The 14,440-nt window shown below is 36.1% G+C and overlaps 1 protein-coding gene across 1 annotated transcript; it reads right to left on the bottom strand.

Annotated features, from left to right (window-relative positions):
- Window positions 1-14,029, bottom strand: LOC137948137 (E3 ubiquitin protein ligase DRIP2-like). Its single transcript, XM_068794099.1, has 7 exons — window positions 13,526-14,029; window positions 7,081-7,180; window positions 6,297-6,630; window positions 5,252-5,664; window positions 4,471-4,521; window positions 1,925-1,997; window positions 1-677 (listed from the first exon to the last, which is right to left on the bottom strand). Exons 1-7 carry the CDS (start codon window positions 13,638-13,640, stop codon window positions 507-509), a joined length of 1,257 nt encoding a protein of 418 aa, XP_068650200.1. The 5' UTR covers window positions 13,641-14,029; the 3' UTR covers window positions 1-506.
- Window positions 14,030-14,440: the final 411 nt, after the last annotated feature.

A 14,440-nucleotide genomic window follows, 5' to 3' on the forward strand; every position in this document is an offset into this window, starting at 1 on the left:
GACCCATAAAAAAAAAGTTAAAAGAAAATTAAAAAGAAAACTGAATTGTTCCAATATAAAATTAGACAGCAGTTCTCTCACGTCTGAGATGAATAGATGACTTTGATTCCAACTCCCCTCCCTCCATTGCCTTCACTTTTTCAAACCTCATCTGTGCTTTAGGCGGCTCCCTGTCTAAAGATCTAATATAATTGAGTTTAACAGAGCAGAGACGCAAATGGAGGCTAAAGATCTGTGGATAAAATAATATTCCGTGAACTTGCTATTATTTCAGATAATCAAACACACAGACCCAACTGTAGAGTCTCTCCAGCGAGTTCAAGCACTAGAAAATAAGTAAAATGATACAAGTAATCTATAATACATGAGTGCCCAGATACATCTTCTGGATGGCTTGCAGGCATTGATCTGCTTAAGATGGTCAAGACAGATCGGCCTTGGTGAGTATAGCTTTTTGGCGACTGATTTATTTCATGAACTGGGAGGTGGGCAGTATGCATGGTATTTTATGGGACTGGAGACTTCAGTGAGTACGAGAGAACCATCACAAATTCTTTGGCAGCTGTGCCCACTGCAGCTGCCACCCGTTGTGATGTTGACGCCCTTAGCCAGAGCTCTATTACAGTATGGAGGGGCATGCTGGGGACCAAACGTTCACCCTGGCAGCTGAGCTCCACCTACAAAATAAGTTGATCAATCAATCTGAACTATCCAAAACAGCAGCAGACACACAGAAGCTACCAGAGCATCTGGAAAAATGTTGGGTCCAAATGACCACGAACTAGATACATGGAGAGCCAAAGAGGGGATGGCTTGACTTAGCATGAAGTCCTGACTATCAAAAACAACAGCATACGCATAGAAGCTATCAGAGCATCTGAAAAAATGTTGGGTCCAAATGACCATGAACCAGATACATGGAGAGCCAAAGAGGGGATGGCCTGACTTAGCATGAAGTCCTGACTTCCCATGGAAGACCAGGTTGGGTCACCTGAGTCAGGTCAGCTTTCCCTAGTCCAGAAACCATAAAAAATGCAAGGGTAAGTCCAATCTCCTAACCTACCCACCCCTCTTCTAAATCCAGGTCAACCTGGCCAGTCACAAGACCATGTTTCTCAGTGCAACAACACCGCAAAGAACTTGGCTTTTAAGTCAACACAAGTGCCATAATTGCCCTAAACAACGACACTAAATTCTAGACCAACCGCTCCATCTTTCTATTAAAAAAGAAAGAGCTCCATGATAGAACAAGCTATGGCATACAACATGTCCATCAACTGCTTAAATAACGATCAGGAACTATAAGGCTAAATATGAGATCTAAGATGATAAACTCTAGGTCATTGTGCAATGAAGCACATAGTAGTAGACCTGCTAAGTCATATATCAAATATATGACGCATGCAACTCCATTTCCCAACAAGAATAACACTTCTCTTCATCATTTTTTATATGTAAAAAGTTATTCATCAACATCAGAACCATATCCTATGTTCTCCAGTGATGGATGTATCGCCCGCTCATACATACCAAATATCCACTTACATATCAGAATTCCCCCTGGTCGTTACAAAGTTTATAAGCCGAAACGGGAAGTGTATCGGCCAATATGGCCACTTCATATTGGATTTCAAGGTTATCTGATACTTATCGGAAAACTGATATGCCCACCCCTCATGTTCTCCTCTCTGCTGAGTTTGGACCATATTTCAATCAAACTTGGCTCAAAAAATTGGCATGAGAAGCAGCACGCTAAAAAACATGAATAGAAAAAATTGAACAATGTCAATATGCTCAAGGACATAACTGAGTGGACAAGCAAAAAAGTGATAGAGGAATATTGTAAGTAGCACATTTTGTCATCATCATTTCTAAAGTGTCATATTTCATGGAATTACGTTCAAGGGACAGAACAGAAACTCACCTCAGTTTCACTTGTAAGATCAAGCTTTTTCGTGAGATACTTTTGGATATAAGAAACAGGTAAATCTCCATCTCTATAACAAAAGGGGAATAAAATATTAAATAAGAACTTAAAGACCAATAACACATTGAGAAAAATCACCATACAAATAAAAAAGTCAGTTTTCTCCTTTTGCGTCAATATTCCAAGCACTAAGAGAGAGTTAAAAAATGTGAGACATAGACAGGTTATATTTGGCATGGATTATTTGACATAGGAAGCAGTTATTGGTACACAAATAAGTTGTTAGAAGTGCCTTTAAGAACTCCAAGTCTTAGGCAGGGGCTGCTCATTTTCAAGAACTTGATGGGATGCCCAAAAGAATTGATCATCCTTGGAGACACTGACAAGCGTAACATGAAATTATGGACCTAGCCTCTTGTTTTAAATGTGTTTGCAGTAATCTTGCAAGATCAGCCAACCATGTGGCAGACTCTTTAGCTAAGTGAGTGTATCTTCATTATAAGAAGACCTCCCCCTAAATTTTTGAATTTTCACCTTCTTAAAAACAATTGAAAGAAAGAAAGAAAGTGCCTTTCAAGATCAACAATAAAATCATGATCAATGATATGATATTAAGTTTAAGCAGTTACTACTTTATTAGTGCACTCAACTTTCAATTCATTTCCACTAAAGTTTATTCTCACCATTTGAACCAGTTGGATTGGACCATCTTTTGATATTCAGAAAATATGTGAGCTCATTTATCCCAAAGTAGGGCTGTAAACAGACCGGATCCGGTCCAGATATTGCCATTCCGAATCCAGTCGGTTTGCAGATATTCAGATATCTGAAATCTGAATATTGGAAAAATTATCCAAAGATGGATGTCTGAATCTGAACCATTGGATAATATCCTGATCTGAAACGTGTTATAGAAAATGAAATAAAAAACTGGGAAAAATAACTAAAAATAGGAAAAAATTTGTAACAAAAATGACTAAAATGCAAATCTCATATAAAATGCACATATCGATTCTCAACTGGATACTATAGGATCATCTCATAAAATAGGGGGGGAAATGTTGGATTGAGAAATGCAAGATTAAATGAAGGAAAAATGTCATAATAAAGGAAGAAATTACAGAATCAGCTCAGATAGGATGCTTACAGAATCAAATGTTGGGTTAATCCAAAAAAAAAAAACAAAAGCCATTTCAGCAATCAGTGCACTGAATGTATGATATTTCAAATCCTGCAAACGAGGCATGGTGGTGTTCAGATCCACATGAAGCTCTGTGGCAGCGGCTATAAGGTTTAAGGAGGCTGTGTTGAAAGAAAAGTACTTGCTAGGAATGAGAGAGAAGTACACCAATGAGCTCCTTCATTGATTCTGCCCCCATGCCTTCAGTGCAATGGTCCTACCAGGACCAAGCCAGCTCCAGGAAGCACATCTAGGGTTTGAGCCTTCATAGGTCTTCATGAATGGGCCCCACCAATTCCAAGAGTCGGCTCACATCGGTTCCAGATCCTCTTCAAACCAATTGGGACCATGGGAACAAGCTCTCATGGAAAATTATGCTACAATTGTTGGAGGTGCCTCTTGCATGTGAAATTCAAAAGGAAGAGATAGAGGGTGCATCAAGTCCAAATATACCAGAGGAACACTGGCGAAGAGAAAGAATGGAATGGAGAAAGAAGCAAGAAATAAGGGAGAAAGAATGCTGGGACTACCTAATGGTGGTGCTGTTTGGCAGGAGGAACTTCTTGGGTTGGAAGTTCAAACAGCAGAGAGCATATAAAAGAGGGGTGAAAATTTTGGGGGTTTAAAGTGAGGTTCGAGATCCGGATATTTACAGGTCCAGATCCAGACCACTTCATTTCCGATTCTAGATCTGGAACCATTTATTTTGGATCTGGACATCTATTTAGGATCCAAAAGATCCAAAATTATGGATTTGATCCAACCATTCCAATCCAGATCCGTTTACAGCCCTATCCAAGTATGGTGTCAGTCCATTTGGTATACACAATTTTTATTTTTCTTTTTTCTTTTTTTGAGAAGTACACAATTTGTCTTGTTTAATAGTTCTTGCACTTATGTTATTCCTATCTGTCAAATTGCTAAACAACTTCTAATAAAACTATAACAGAAATTAATAAGTAGAATTTTCCATGGAGAGAAAAAAGAGAGACTTTTTAGAAGATGAAGTTAATGAGCTAAATGGCCAACCAATTAGTTTGACAAAAAGGACAAAGTGAGTTATTCGCATAAGATGCACCAAAAACATGGTTGAATAAAATATGCTTAATTCACAGGCTCAGCTTATCCCCCCCCAAAAAAGTGCAAAGGCTTCTAAAAAGCAATAAATGAGAATGAAAATGTTTTACTATTTCTTACACAATGAATAGAATAATGAAAAGCTACTATAATGGCAACAATATAGAATTGATAAAGTGCTATATACCAAAGAGCTTTTCAACATATAAAGATGCAAACCATTATGAAAGTGTTTTAACTTGACAACAGATATATACAAAACAAAAAGGGGATAGAAAAACCTTACTTTATCCTCAAGTAAGATGAAGAAATTTGGGGTAAAGGTGCATCTCCTTCCCTGAAAAAAGTATAAACAATAAGTAGATAATAGAAAACTTTTTAATGAGTAGATGAACTTGACAAATAATTGAGAAAATAATATAATCATAAAATAATGCAACATATAATGACACCGAAACCTTTTGAGGCTGTATTTGCCTCAGCAAGTAGAAAATACTGAGACGCCTGTGCAGGTTAAAATATTTCCATCGAAAGGCAGCCTTAGCCAATTATCTCATGATACTTGCTTTCTAAAAACTCAAATTCATCAGACAATACCACCTGGTACACATTTATTTATCCAGTCAAAGGACATCCAAATACCCTCCTCAGTGGATCTACTCCCAGTGAACAGAACATACAAGATTAGACGCATGTATGTTGTCCTAGATCCCAAATAGAGGTTCTAAGCAAGGAAGGCCCATGACCATAAAAATTCTCACTTTCAAGAATATGAATTTACCCTTAAAGACATTCATCTTGAAAAGTCTTGTCAAGACAGCTATGTATGCACTGATTGTATACACACACCACACAAAACAGATGATTGCTCTAGGAACAGGCCAACTCATGTGTGATCCTGTGGGAGCAGGTCCATCCAGAGACATGACAATGTGGTGCTGAGTAGAAATTAACTATTTGTACATTAGTTTATCTAGATATCTGCTATTGCATGTGGTTGCTTGAATCACGCATGCCTACCACCCAAGAGAGGAAAGCAATTAGATATATCTGACATAGACCCTTACTGGTGATCTGAAGCTACCAGTGAACACCAAATAGCACTAGTTCTTCTTTCATGTTGAACACCTATAGCATTGAGAAGTGCCTGAGGGGAGGTCAGTGCTCGTGAAGCAGCTGCCTTTTTCCTTAATTTTCTAGCTTTCATCAATCCTGAAGAGGCAGGAAGACCACCATTATTGCCATTCTGGAGTTTTGATTTATGCTCCTTCTTGCTTTTATGACTATGTTTTGCATTTTCAGGGCAATGAGATTGCTCTGACTTGACATAAGAGTTAGACTTAAAAGATTTTGTCCTATTTGCAGCTTCAACCAGACAATTTAAGGGTTTCCAGAGGTCAACTTTAGGTGGCCAAGATTCCCCGCCATTATCGGATTCCCTGTTAGAAGTGTGATTTGAAGGCTCTCCGGTGGATGAATTCTGCAAAAGTAAATTCAATAAAGGAGAAAAATCATAACTCTTGTTATAAAGATGAATAACAATAATTTTCAGAGACAACAAGCTGTGTTACATTTTTTTCCCCATCTTGCTTATAGTTATATCAGCTAAGTAAACTGACTGTGAATATTGAATTCCAGTTGTGCAGTCAGTTTCGGAGCTCCTATTGCTAGGACACCCAGTAACAAACAGCTCATAAGCCACAGTACATAATCCATACAGATCCAATTCAAGGAGCCTTGCTCAAAAAATCCTACAAACAGAGACTTAAACAGCACAATATATTCATCTATAAACGTCTAAAAGGGCCACATGTGTGGGTGCTAGTACTACTACTTTTTCTTTTTCTTTGAGAAGCCTAGTATTATTAGTGGTAGTAATATAAGATGAGCATGTCTAGAATGAGCTTATCATTAATAGCTCAAGGTTAAATAACTATACCGTGCTAATTTAGTGAAGCTTACAAAAGAAATAGCAAATGGCAGATACAACAGATAACCTTGAAATAGAATTTTCTTATTAAATATGCTCGAGTTTCTTTTTTTCATTTTTTTCTTTTAACAGCAACATATTCTCAAGTCAGATTGCTGTGAGTGTAACCGTACTTCCTTTACCTGTCTTTTGTTCTGTGGAATCTTATTTTGATATTCAGGTGAACTAGAGCTCTCTGGCCGGTCATCTCCAGTATCTTCCTCCTTTTTAATGGAGCCATTAATGGCAAAGCCTGAATTCTTCAAAGTGGCAGCCCTCCTTGCAACCGCTTTGGTTCTCCTCCCAGTCAAACCAGACTGGGTTGAGACTCGCGGTGTACTCACCACCAAAGAAGAGAGTGATCTTTCCTTTCTTCTAACAGGTAAGGCAACAGGAGTCACAACTTCTGGGGTTTTCACCTTTCTTCTCTTCAAAGGAAAAATCTTAGCTCTTACATCTTGCAAATTGTGATCAGGCCTGCAAACATTATAAGAATTGTGCATTAGAATATGGCATGACATATGATATATGTGACTAATCAATACTTGATCTCCCATGTAGAATACAGAGCCATGCAACATTAGCTATGCTTTCGGTTAAAAGAATCACCAGTTCCACAAAAAAAAGCACAAAAACTGATTATACCTTGTAGGTAGAGTCTTAATGTGTTACATAAGTTTAACAAGCTCCACAGAAAATTTATTTCCAATGCAAAGTTAATAATTTAGTTGTGCACAATAGCCTTGGCCATCAACTGATTTTTAGTATGAGGTTAAAGGAAGTAGCAAAAATAACAATGATGACAATGATAATGAAGAATATTACAATAACATATAAACAAACAAAAAACAATAGTGGCCAACCCAATAATATATACAGATTTTTAAAATTAGACAGTAAAATTGATATCGAGATAGCAAAGTTAACCTGAGTTTCTCCAGTGGTGAACAGCCAAGATCAATATTGCATATTGGGCAGCAATCTATCTCTTCCTCAGTGAGTTTGTCGTATATACACTTTCTGCAGACTGGTTTAAAATTGAAGCAAAAAATATGTCAGAATTTGTCAGTATTATTGGGGAACACATGGGATATGAAGATCCTCAAAAAAAAAAAAATGGGAAAACAAGCTGCAGCAGGAAAAGAAAACAGCAAGTGGGAAAGGGTTGAATAGATAATGAAAAATAATGCAATTTTCGAGAGAAAGATGCTCATTTGATAAATTAGCATGGAAGATAAAGGGATGTGTTCAACTTCAGCACAATGATAGTGTTCCCCCAAGACGAAGATTGCAGTAAAACTAGAGAATGATAAAGCAAGTAGAATAATTATGTAGCCGAATATAGTTGAGACAAGGCTCCGATGATGACAACATTGATGATATAGAGATAGCACCCACTCCATTTTCTAAAATGAGATTGCCTCTAGATAAAATCTAAAGCATTTTGATAAATTGTGGAGAACTTTTATAGTTTGGAGTATTTTTTTAAATATGCTCCAACATCCCCTAATTAAATGTTCTCATAAAGGAACAGAAAACTAAAGAATGGGTTCCATGGAATCCACTAATAAAATGTTCGTAGAAGTGTGAAAACCAAAAATAAGTAAATAAACCACCAGTTAGGATACTGTTCAGGCCAAATCTTTAAGCAAATGAGAGCTAGGACTCTTTTTGGACGATCTCATCAAAACTGAGCCAAACCCTCCAAGATCAGCTGTTTCCAATTTTTTTGCATCTGAGCACATGTAAGAACAATTATCCACTTTCAACAAGTAAATGGGATGAGAAAGCAGTGCAGGTTCTAAAGTCCATTTGACTTTCCTCTTAAGGATCCAATTTATGAAAGCATAAACTCTTTTATGCAGTTCCAAATCTCAGCTTCAATATAGAAGGATTTTTAGTTTCAATGACTAATGTCTCCAAAATTTCAATTTTCAAACACTAGTCTACTGAGATTGTTCAGATCACCCATTTCAAGAAAATGATTGTTCAGAGCACTTATTTGGATAGTCATTCAGCAGTGCAGATTCAAAGGTTGCCTTGGTAATATTGGCTTAGACAATAAAAAACAGAGAAGGTATGAGGTAACTGACTATTAGGTGATCACTTAAGCTGTCAATCATTAATGAGGTGATAACCAAAGCCATAACTGATAAGCTATTGAGCACATACTAATAAGTTTAGAGAAAAAGCAAAAACATTAGGAAGGATTAAGGTGCAGATTCAACAAACCATGGTTAAATCTATCCCTTAATTCATCTGAAGATTCACATTCAAAGTGCAGCACTAGTGTGCAGTTAAATAATGAACAGATCATCCATTTTCAAAGGCTGGGAAGTTAAGATCTGAAAGCTCTTTTACTTATTAATTGTGAAACTATACCCACTTAGCTTAGAGCAATTCAAAACAAAGGATGAGTTCTACTGCCACTAGATTTATAACTTAAATGGCAACAAATCTAGATTTCTGAAGATACCAAACAGGGAACCAATTATCACCGAATCACTCAAGTCAAAAGATCAAATAATCAATATGTAATTTGTTACCAATCTGGCTCTCTTCGTCTAGCAATAGCTGACATCATCCACCAAGGCATCTGGCCAGGGCAGTGTGAACCAAATTGGAAAAAAGGAATCACATCATTTGAAAAAAGGAATCAGTATCTCATACAAGATGCTAGTCTGGCAGACATTTAATGAAATGAAGTCCATCAATAACCCATTTTGGATATTTATGTTATAGCTGAAGGGCATAGCCAACTTTTTTTTTTTTTAAATGAAGGGCATAGCCAACTTTCAGTTTGCTAATTTATTCTAGAAGACATAATGAGATTACATGTGATTTTCTTTCCACCTTTGCTAGAGTTCCATTCTTTCGAAAATCAACAGTTAAATTTCTGGAAAAGAGAAAAACTTCACTAACTTGTTGTAATCTGAGTACATAAGCCCCTATTTATAATAGATAAAAGTAATAGAGTCCAATTACAATTAAACTACCCTTATCCCAATTATACCCAAAGTTTAACACTTAAAGATAAGTCCTCTCATAATTAAATAATTGAACATAAATAGAAGACTAAAATTTAACTGAATCTCTAAACCCTAAACCCTGAAACTCTTCTGTGAGAACTCCTTCCATAATTATTATGGCTTTGTAAGACTTCTTATTGTGAGAATCATGTAAGACTCTTCCATATCTGCTTTTCATACTCTCCTCAAACTGGAGTTTATAACTTTAACTTGTAATGAAAAGGATTCTTGGTCTTCAATTTTCTTTTGCTGAAAAAGAATTCTTAACAGATGCAATTCTTCATAGATGCAAAAACTTCATCTTTTGTGTTCCCCATTTCTTGAATATTTTGGTCACATAAAAATTACCACAACATGTGAAATAAAATACTTCTTTCTTGTACTTCATCTTCTACTTCTCCCCCTCAAGCTGGAAGGTATCAGTGTAATCCCAACTTGAAACAAAAATATAATTGTATTTATTATTTCCTCCATCAAGGTGTCCCAAGGATAAGAACTCAATCAGACACAAACTCTCAAAAAATAAGATGGGTGATATATGTATAAAAAAGGTTGAAACCAACCTCATAAGATTTCAAACAAAAGTAGTGATAATAATCACTAAAAAGGATAACTTCTTCACTCAAAGGACAACGATAAAAACCCACCTTATGGTACTCATAAAAAAATCTCAATGGACTTAAAACACCCATATGTATATACAAAGAGAAACCAACCGAAGCAACACATAATAGGTTGGCCCAAAGGGGTATGCAAGAGTCAACAAAGGATGTGGGAGAAATGTAACATATAAAAAGAGGTATGTGGGAAATGTAACGAAGGAAAAATAACCACCACAATAATAAGAAGGAGATTGTAATGATAGAAAAATAACTTACCAAATTTGACCAAGTATGACCTCAAGATAATTTCATGAGGGTAAGCAAAAAAATTCGGAGTTGACGATGCAAAAGATATACAATCAAGTAACAAAATCATAACACTTGAAAACAACATTGACTATAGAAATTTTGATAATTGCATAACTTACAAGTTTCTATTTCCAAATTGATCAGTCCATATGAGCAAGGTTTCTAATTAAATACTCAACAAATTCCTATCTGGAATAAATTCTGCACAATCAAAACAAAACCTTTCCAATGAAAGACTTTCTTGAATTAGCAATACTTTCCTAAATTAGACTTTCCAAAGATACAAGATTAATGGGATCAAAGAGGTTTCAAAAAAGAAGATAATGTTGAAGTCAAACCAAAACTCTCTGATTAGAAGACAAATTTGACTAAAAAACTTTGATTTTAGGAGAAAAAAAACTCAATTCACGTCAATGCCTAGAGAGATAATAGGAGGGAAAATAGGAAAAAAAATCAGTAGAACTGACATTTGGTACTTCTGATATCAATATCTCCCAAAATATAGCTCAAAATCACAAAATGTTTGTTGCTCAAGAAACTAGACTTGAAGAACTTTAATTTGATAGACACAAAAATATTTGTTCTTGAATCTTTATGATCTCTTGATTCTCCTTGTTTCGTAGCTTGACCCTTGCCGACTCCAATGCGAATATCTCATTAAATAGAGATCAGATTGACATAAAAAATTCTCCTTCTGAAACTAGACTTCAATATCTTTCATCCAAGTATAACCTTTCTTCATAAAATATACTTCTTTTGAGATAAAGAATCTAATTGATTTCGGTTTCCGTAATCTGATCAAATTGAATACTCTTTCTTCTTTGGCTAGCATGACAATTGACTCTTCTGAGATCAATATCTCCCTCTAGAAAACTCAGATTAAGAATTGATTGACTAGGTAAGAAAATATACTTACAAATCTTTCTTTTGATATATAATTCTCTATATAAAGCCTCGTTCTTAATGGCATAAAACGGCTCAAAATTTGAAGTTTTTTTTTTTGTTGCTCGAACCTCTCTTGCAATATAACCTTTGCTGCTTCAAATATCGATTTCTCTTTGTAAAAACTCTGATTGCTAAAATTCTTCGTGCGTTGGAAAGTAGATTCAAAGATCTTTCCGTCAATATATAATTTGTAATATGAAAAACTTAGTATTGAGGTGTGAATGACAAGAAAACAAAAGGTATTGGGACAAAACAAAACGAAAAAAGATAGAATACAAACCTATACTACTTGAGATGATAGATCAAGAAAAGGATCATATTATCTCTGTGGGTTGACCGAGTCAACTTACAAAACCTGCTTTGATACCATGTTGAATTTACGGAAAAGAGAAAAACTTTACTAACTTATAATTTGATTACATGAGCCCCTATTTATAATAGAAGAAAGTATTAGAATCTAATTACACCCAAAGTCTAACACTTAAAAGATAAGTCCTAGCATAATTAAACAACTGAACATAAATAGAAGACTAACATAACTAAAACACCTTTTAACTGAAACTCTTCTGTGAGATCTCCTTCCATAATAATTATGGTTTTGTAAGACTTCTTATTGTGAGAATCATGTAAGACTCTTTCATGTCTACTATTCAACATCAACATACGCACAATTGCCTTGCTATTTTCTCATTATTATCCTTGTTTACGAGAACTTTTTTTTTGAATAGCATGATTCAAAATTTTAAAAACACCCATATAAAATAAATAATTATATAAATAAATCAAAAACCAGCCTTTGTCAGTGTGAACAACAAAAGGCTGATTTTGTAGTCTCAATCAAAGTCCAAAACAATATATTCCATGAGACTCGTGAGTTAAATATTGCTTCCAAGTGTGAAGTACCAAATAGACCCTAATAGTCAAAAACCTAACACAATATAAATGTGAGAGACAATAGTTTGTATATGACACAAAGCAAGATTGAACCACATAATCAGCAATGATACTCTTAAATACCAAAACTTGAATGACTAAACAACTTCCACGAAAAGATAGGAAGTTTATTCAGTAAAACTCAGAAAGATGGTGAGAGTGCTTCCTAATGTGGAAAGTTGGCACATGCACCATTCCAAGTTGTAAAATTTGCCCCACTTACATTTGGACAACAACAACAAATTCCCACAACAGTAATTTTGGGTTCCACTTCCAAGTGTGGAGCATGCAGAGCTTTTCATATTTGGCATTTAAACTCAATATTACATCTAATAGGAATTGTTTTAAATACATGAGCCTGAAAGCTGGTCAACTAACACATGTGAGCAAAAAGGAAAATCACAGAATGGCTCTTCTACTAAGCAAGTTAATGGTTAACCACTGCTTTGTAGATTGCTGCTCGCATCCAAAGATGTAAAATGACAAATTAACTGCTGAAACAACAATTTCACATTGGATCTTGAAACAGGCAAGTTGAATCATACAGCATTGGTGACCATGTCTCTTTTCCTTATTTTCAATTTCTTTTCATGTGTTTAAACATTTTATTTTTCATATTATAATACATAGCACCAGAGGAACCTGGTAAGTAGTAATAATCAAACCTCTACTTAGGAGCAAATCAGTTTGCTGCAAGTAGAAGATAAAATCACGGAATTCATTTGGAAACTGGCAAATAGCCTGAACTGGAGTTATAGAAAAATAAAAGCCAGAATAGGAGTATATAAAATGTGATTCATTTATAGTTAGTTCAATAAGAAACAACGGTTGAAGATATAAAAAGAGACACCCTGATAATTAAAGAATAATAAAATTAATTCAACCAAAAAGTACGGAAAACAGTGAAATATAAAAACGGAAAAAAAAAAGATTGCGACCATTAGCAGCAAAGATGAAACTCCAAATACAGAAGCACTCGGATCTGGCAAAAGTTCAAGGAAAAGAAGAAAAAATCAGGGAAAGGTTGACGTACGAAGACTAGATAGTGCCAAGTATGAAAAGACCCGAATGCAAACAGAAAAATAACATTTTGGATACTGTACACTAGCAGTATCTAATATGGTAGGAAATGATAAGGCTTCGAGTACGGAAAGGAAATTAAAACAGCAAACGCAAAAATGGGATGATAAGTTTTCACCCAGAGAAGCTCAGGGGGAAAATAACGCTACAGAATAACTGCAAAAGCACACTCAAACGCGAACAGAACAGCTACACTCACGAATAAGAATCCAATTCAATAAGCAGAAAGACGCATTAATATCTCTTTTACTATGACAATCATCAAATCGACAGCACAAGAGATCCAACGGACATCAACATAAACGAGTACGACGTCAATAATCAAAATAGAGCCGAGAAACATGGCACGTTCATTTTTTTCTAACAAGAAAAAACATCAATTCGAACGTCCCGGGTAAAAAATACGAAAAAGTAGTACAATCATTGAAGCCGAAACCAATGATAAGAAACAAGAACATTGGAGTTGAAACTTACAAGTATGCAGACATTCGGATATGGTGGTAGCTTCTTTCAACAACTTATCACAGAGGGGGCATGTAATGCATGCCACAAGCAACTCCTTCTTCACTTTCACGACCTGGGTCGTCATATTTACCGACTAGAACAGCGCACCTCAACAGACGTCCCACCCCGGCATCTAAAAAAACCACGAAAAACGAAGCTAAAAACGTTGTAGTTATGGATCAGTGCTCCTCCCCGAAAGCTGCATTCGTTCCATAAAACGTAAACGCCACGACTTGCGAAACCGCAGAGATTAGCAAGCCGAAACCATGAGAAAACACGGCGTTTCCACCTCTCACATTAGCATAAGCCGTGCGATCCGTAAACAAAAAACAAATTTTGGCGTCGAATCAGGGACGGACGTGAAAAATCCGCGAAGAACCGACGTGGTTTCTGCGGGATTTGCAGGAAAGTTTCGTTGATTGATCTGCTCGAGGCTCGGATTCGAGAGATTCAACGAAACAACATGGACCAAGAGAAGAGTTTTCCCTCTTACGAGAACTACGAGTTCGGCACCAAAGTGAATTAAGACAATTCAAAAGCACTAACATGCGCCGGATGCGCTACCAGTTTCCTCCCCGCGCGGCATTTCGTGAGTATCCGTTTTCTATTTTTAGTGCCATCGGCGTCCCGGTTTCAGCACGCGTGGAATAACATGGAAACTAAAGTACGCCGCTCAGGCGCAGGGAAAGGAGGAGATTGGTTGATCAGGTTTTAAGGTGGCAATAGCATGATTAGAGGTTACAAAAGTTGGAGTCAGAGACACGAAAATAAATGCGTCCAAGTACAATTTTTTCTCTGGAATTGGACTTATGAGAGCAGGACACGTGCATAGTATGTTGCTTAAAACTAAGGTCATGAAATTTACAAATCTCGTTAGATTTCGAT

This window comes from Aristolochia californica, unplaced genomic scaffold (genome assembly GCF_029961685.1).
Source record: "Aristolochia californica isolate CCGP_79_NKW_82.1479 unplaced genomic scaffold, dmAriCali1.0.hap1 SCAF_13, whole genome shotgun sequence".
Classification (NCBI taxonomy): domain Eukaryota; kingdom Viridiplantae; phylum Streptophyta; class Magnoliopsida; order Piperales; family Aristolochiaceae; genus Aristolochia; species Aristolochia californica.

Bases quoted from the DNA above. Each gene is read 5' to 3' on its own strand.
- LOC137948137 (XM_068794099.1), bottom strand. From the start codon at position 13,640: ATGACGACCCAGGTCGTGAAAGTGAAGAAGGAGTTGCTTGTGGCATGC. The intron at 7,181-13,525 runs GTAAGTTTCAAC...ATTTTAAACCAG, and splicing joins ATCCGAATGTCTGCATACTT to TCTGCAGAAAGTGTATATAC. The intron at 6,631-7,080 runs GTTAACTTTGCT...TAATGTTTGCAG, and splicing joins TCACCACTGGAGAAACTCAG to GCCTGATCACAATTTGCAAG.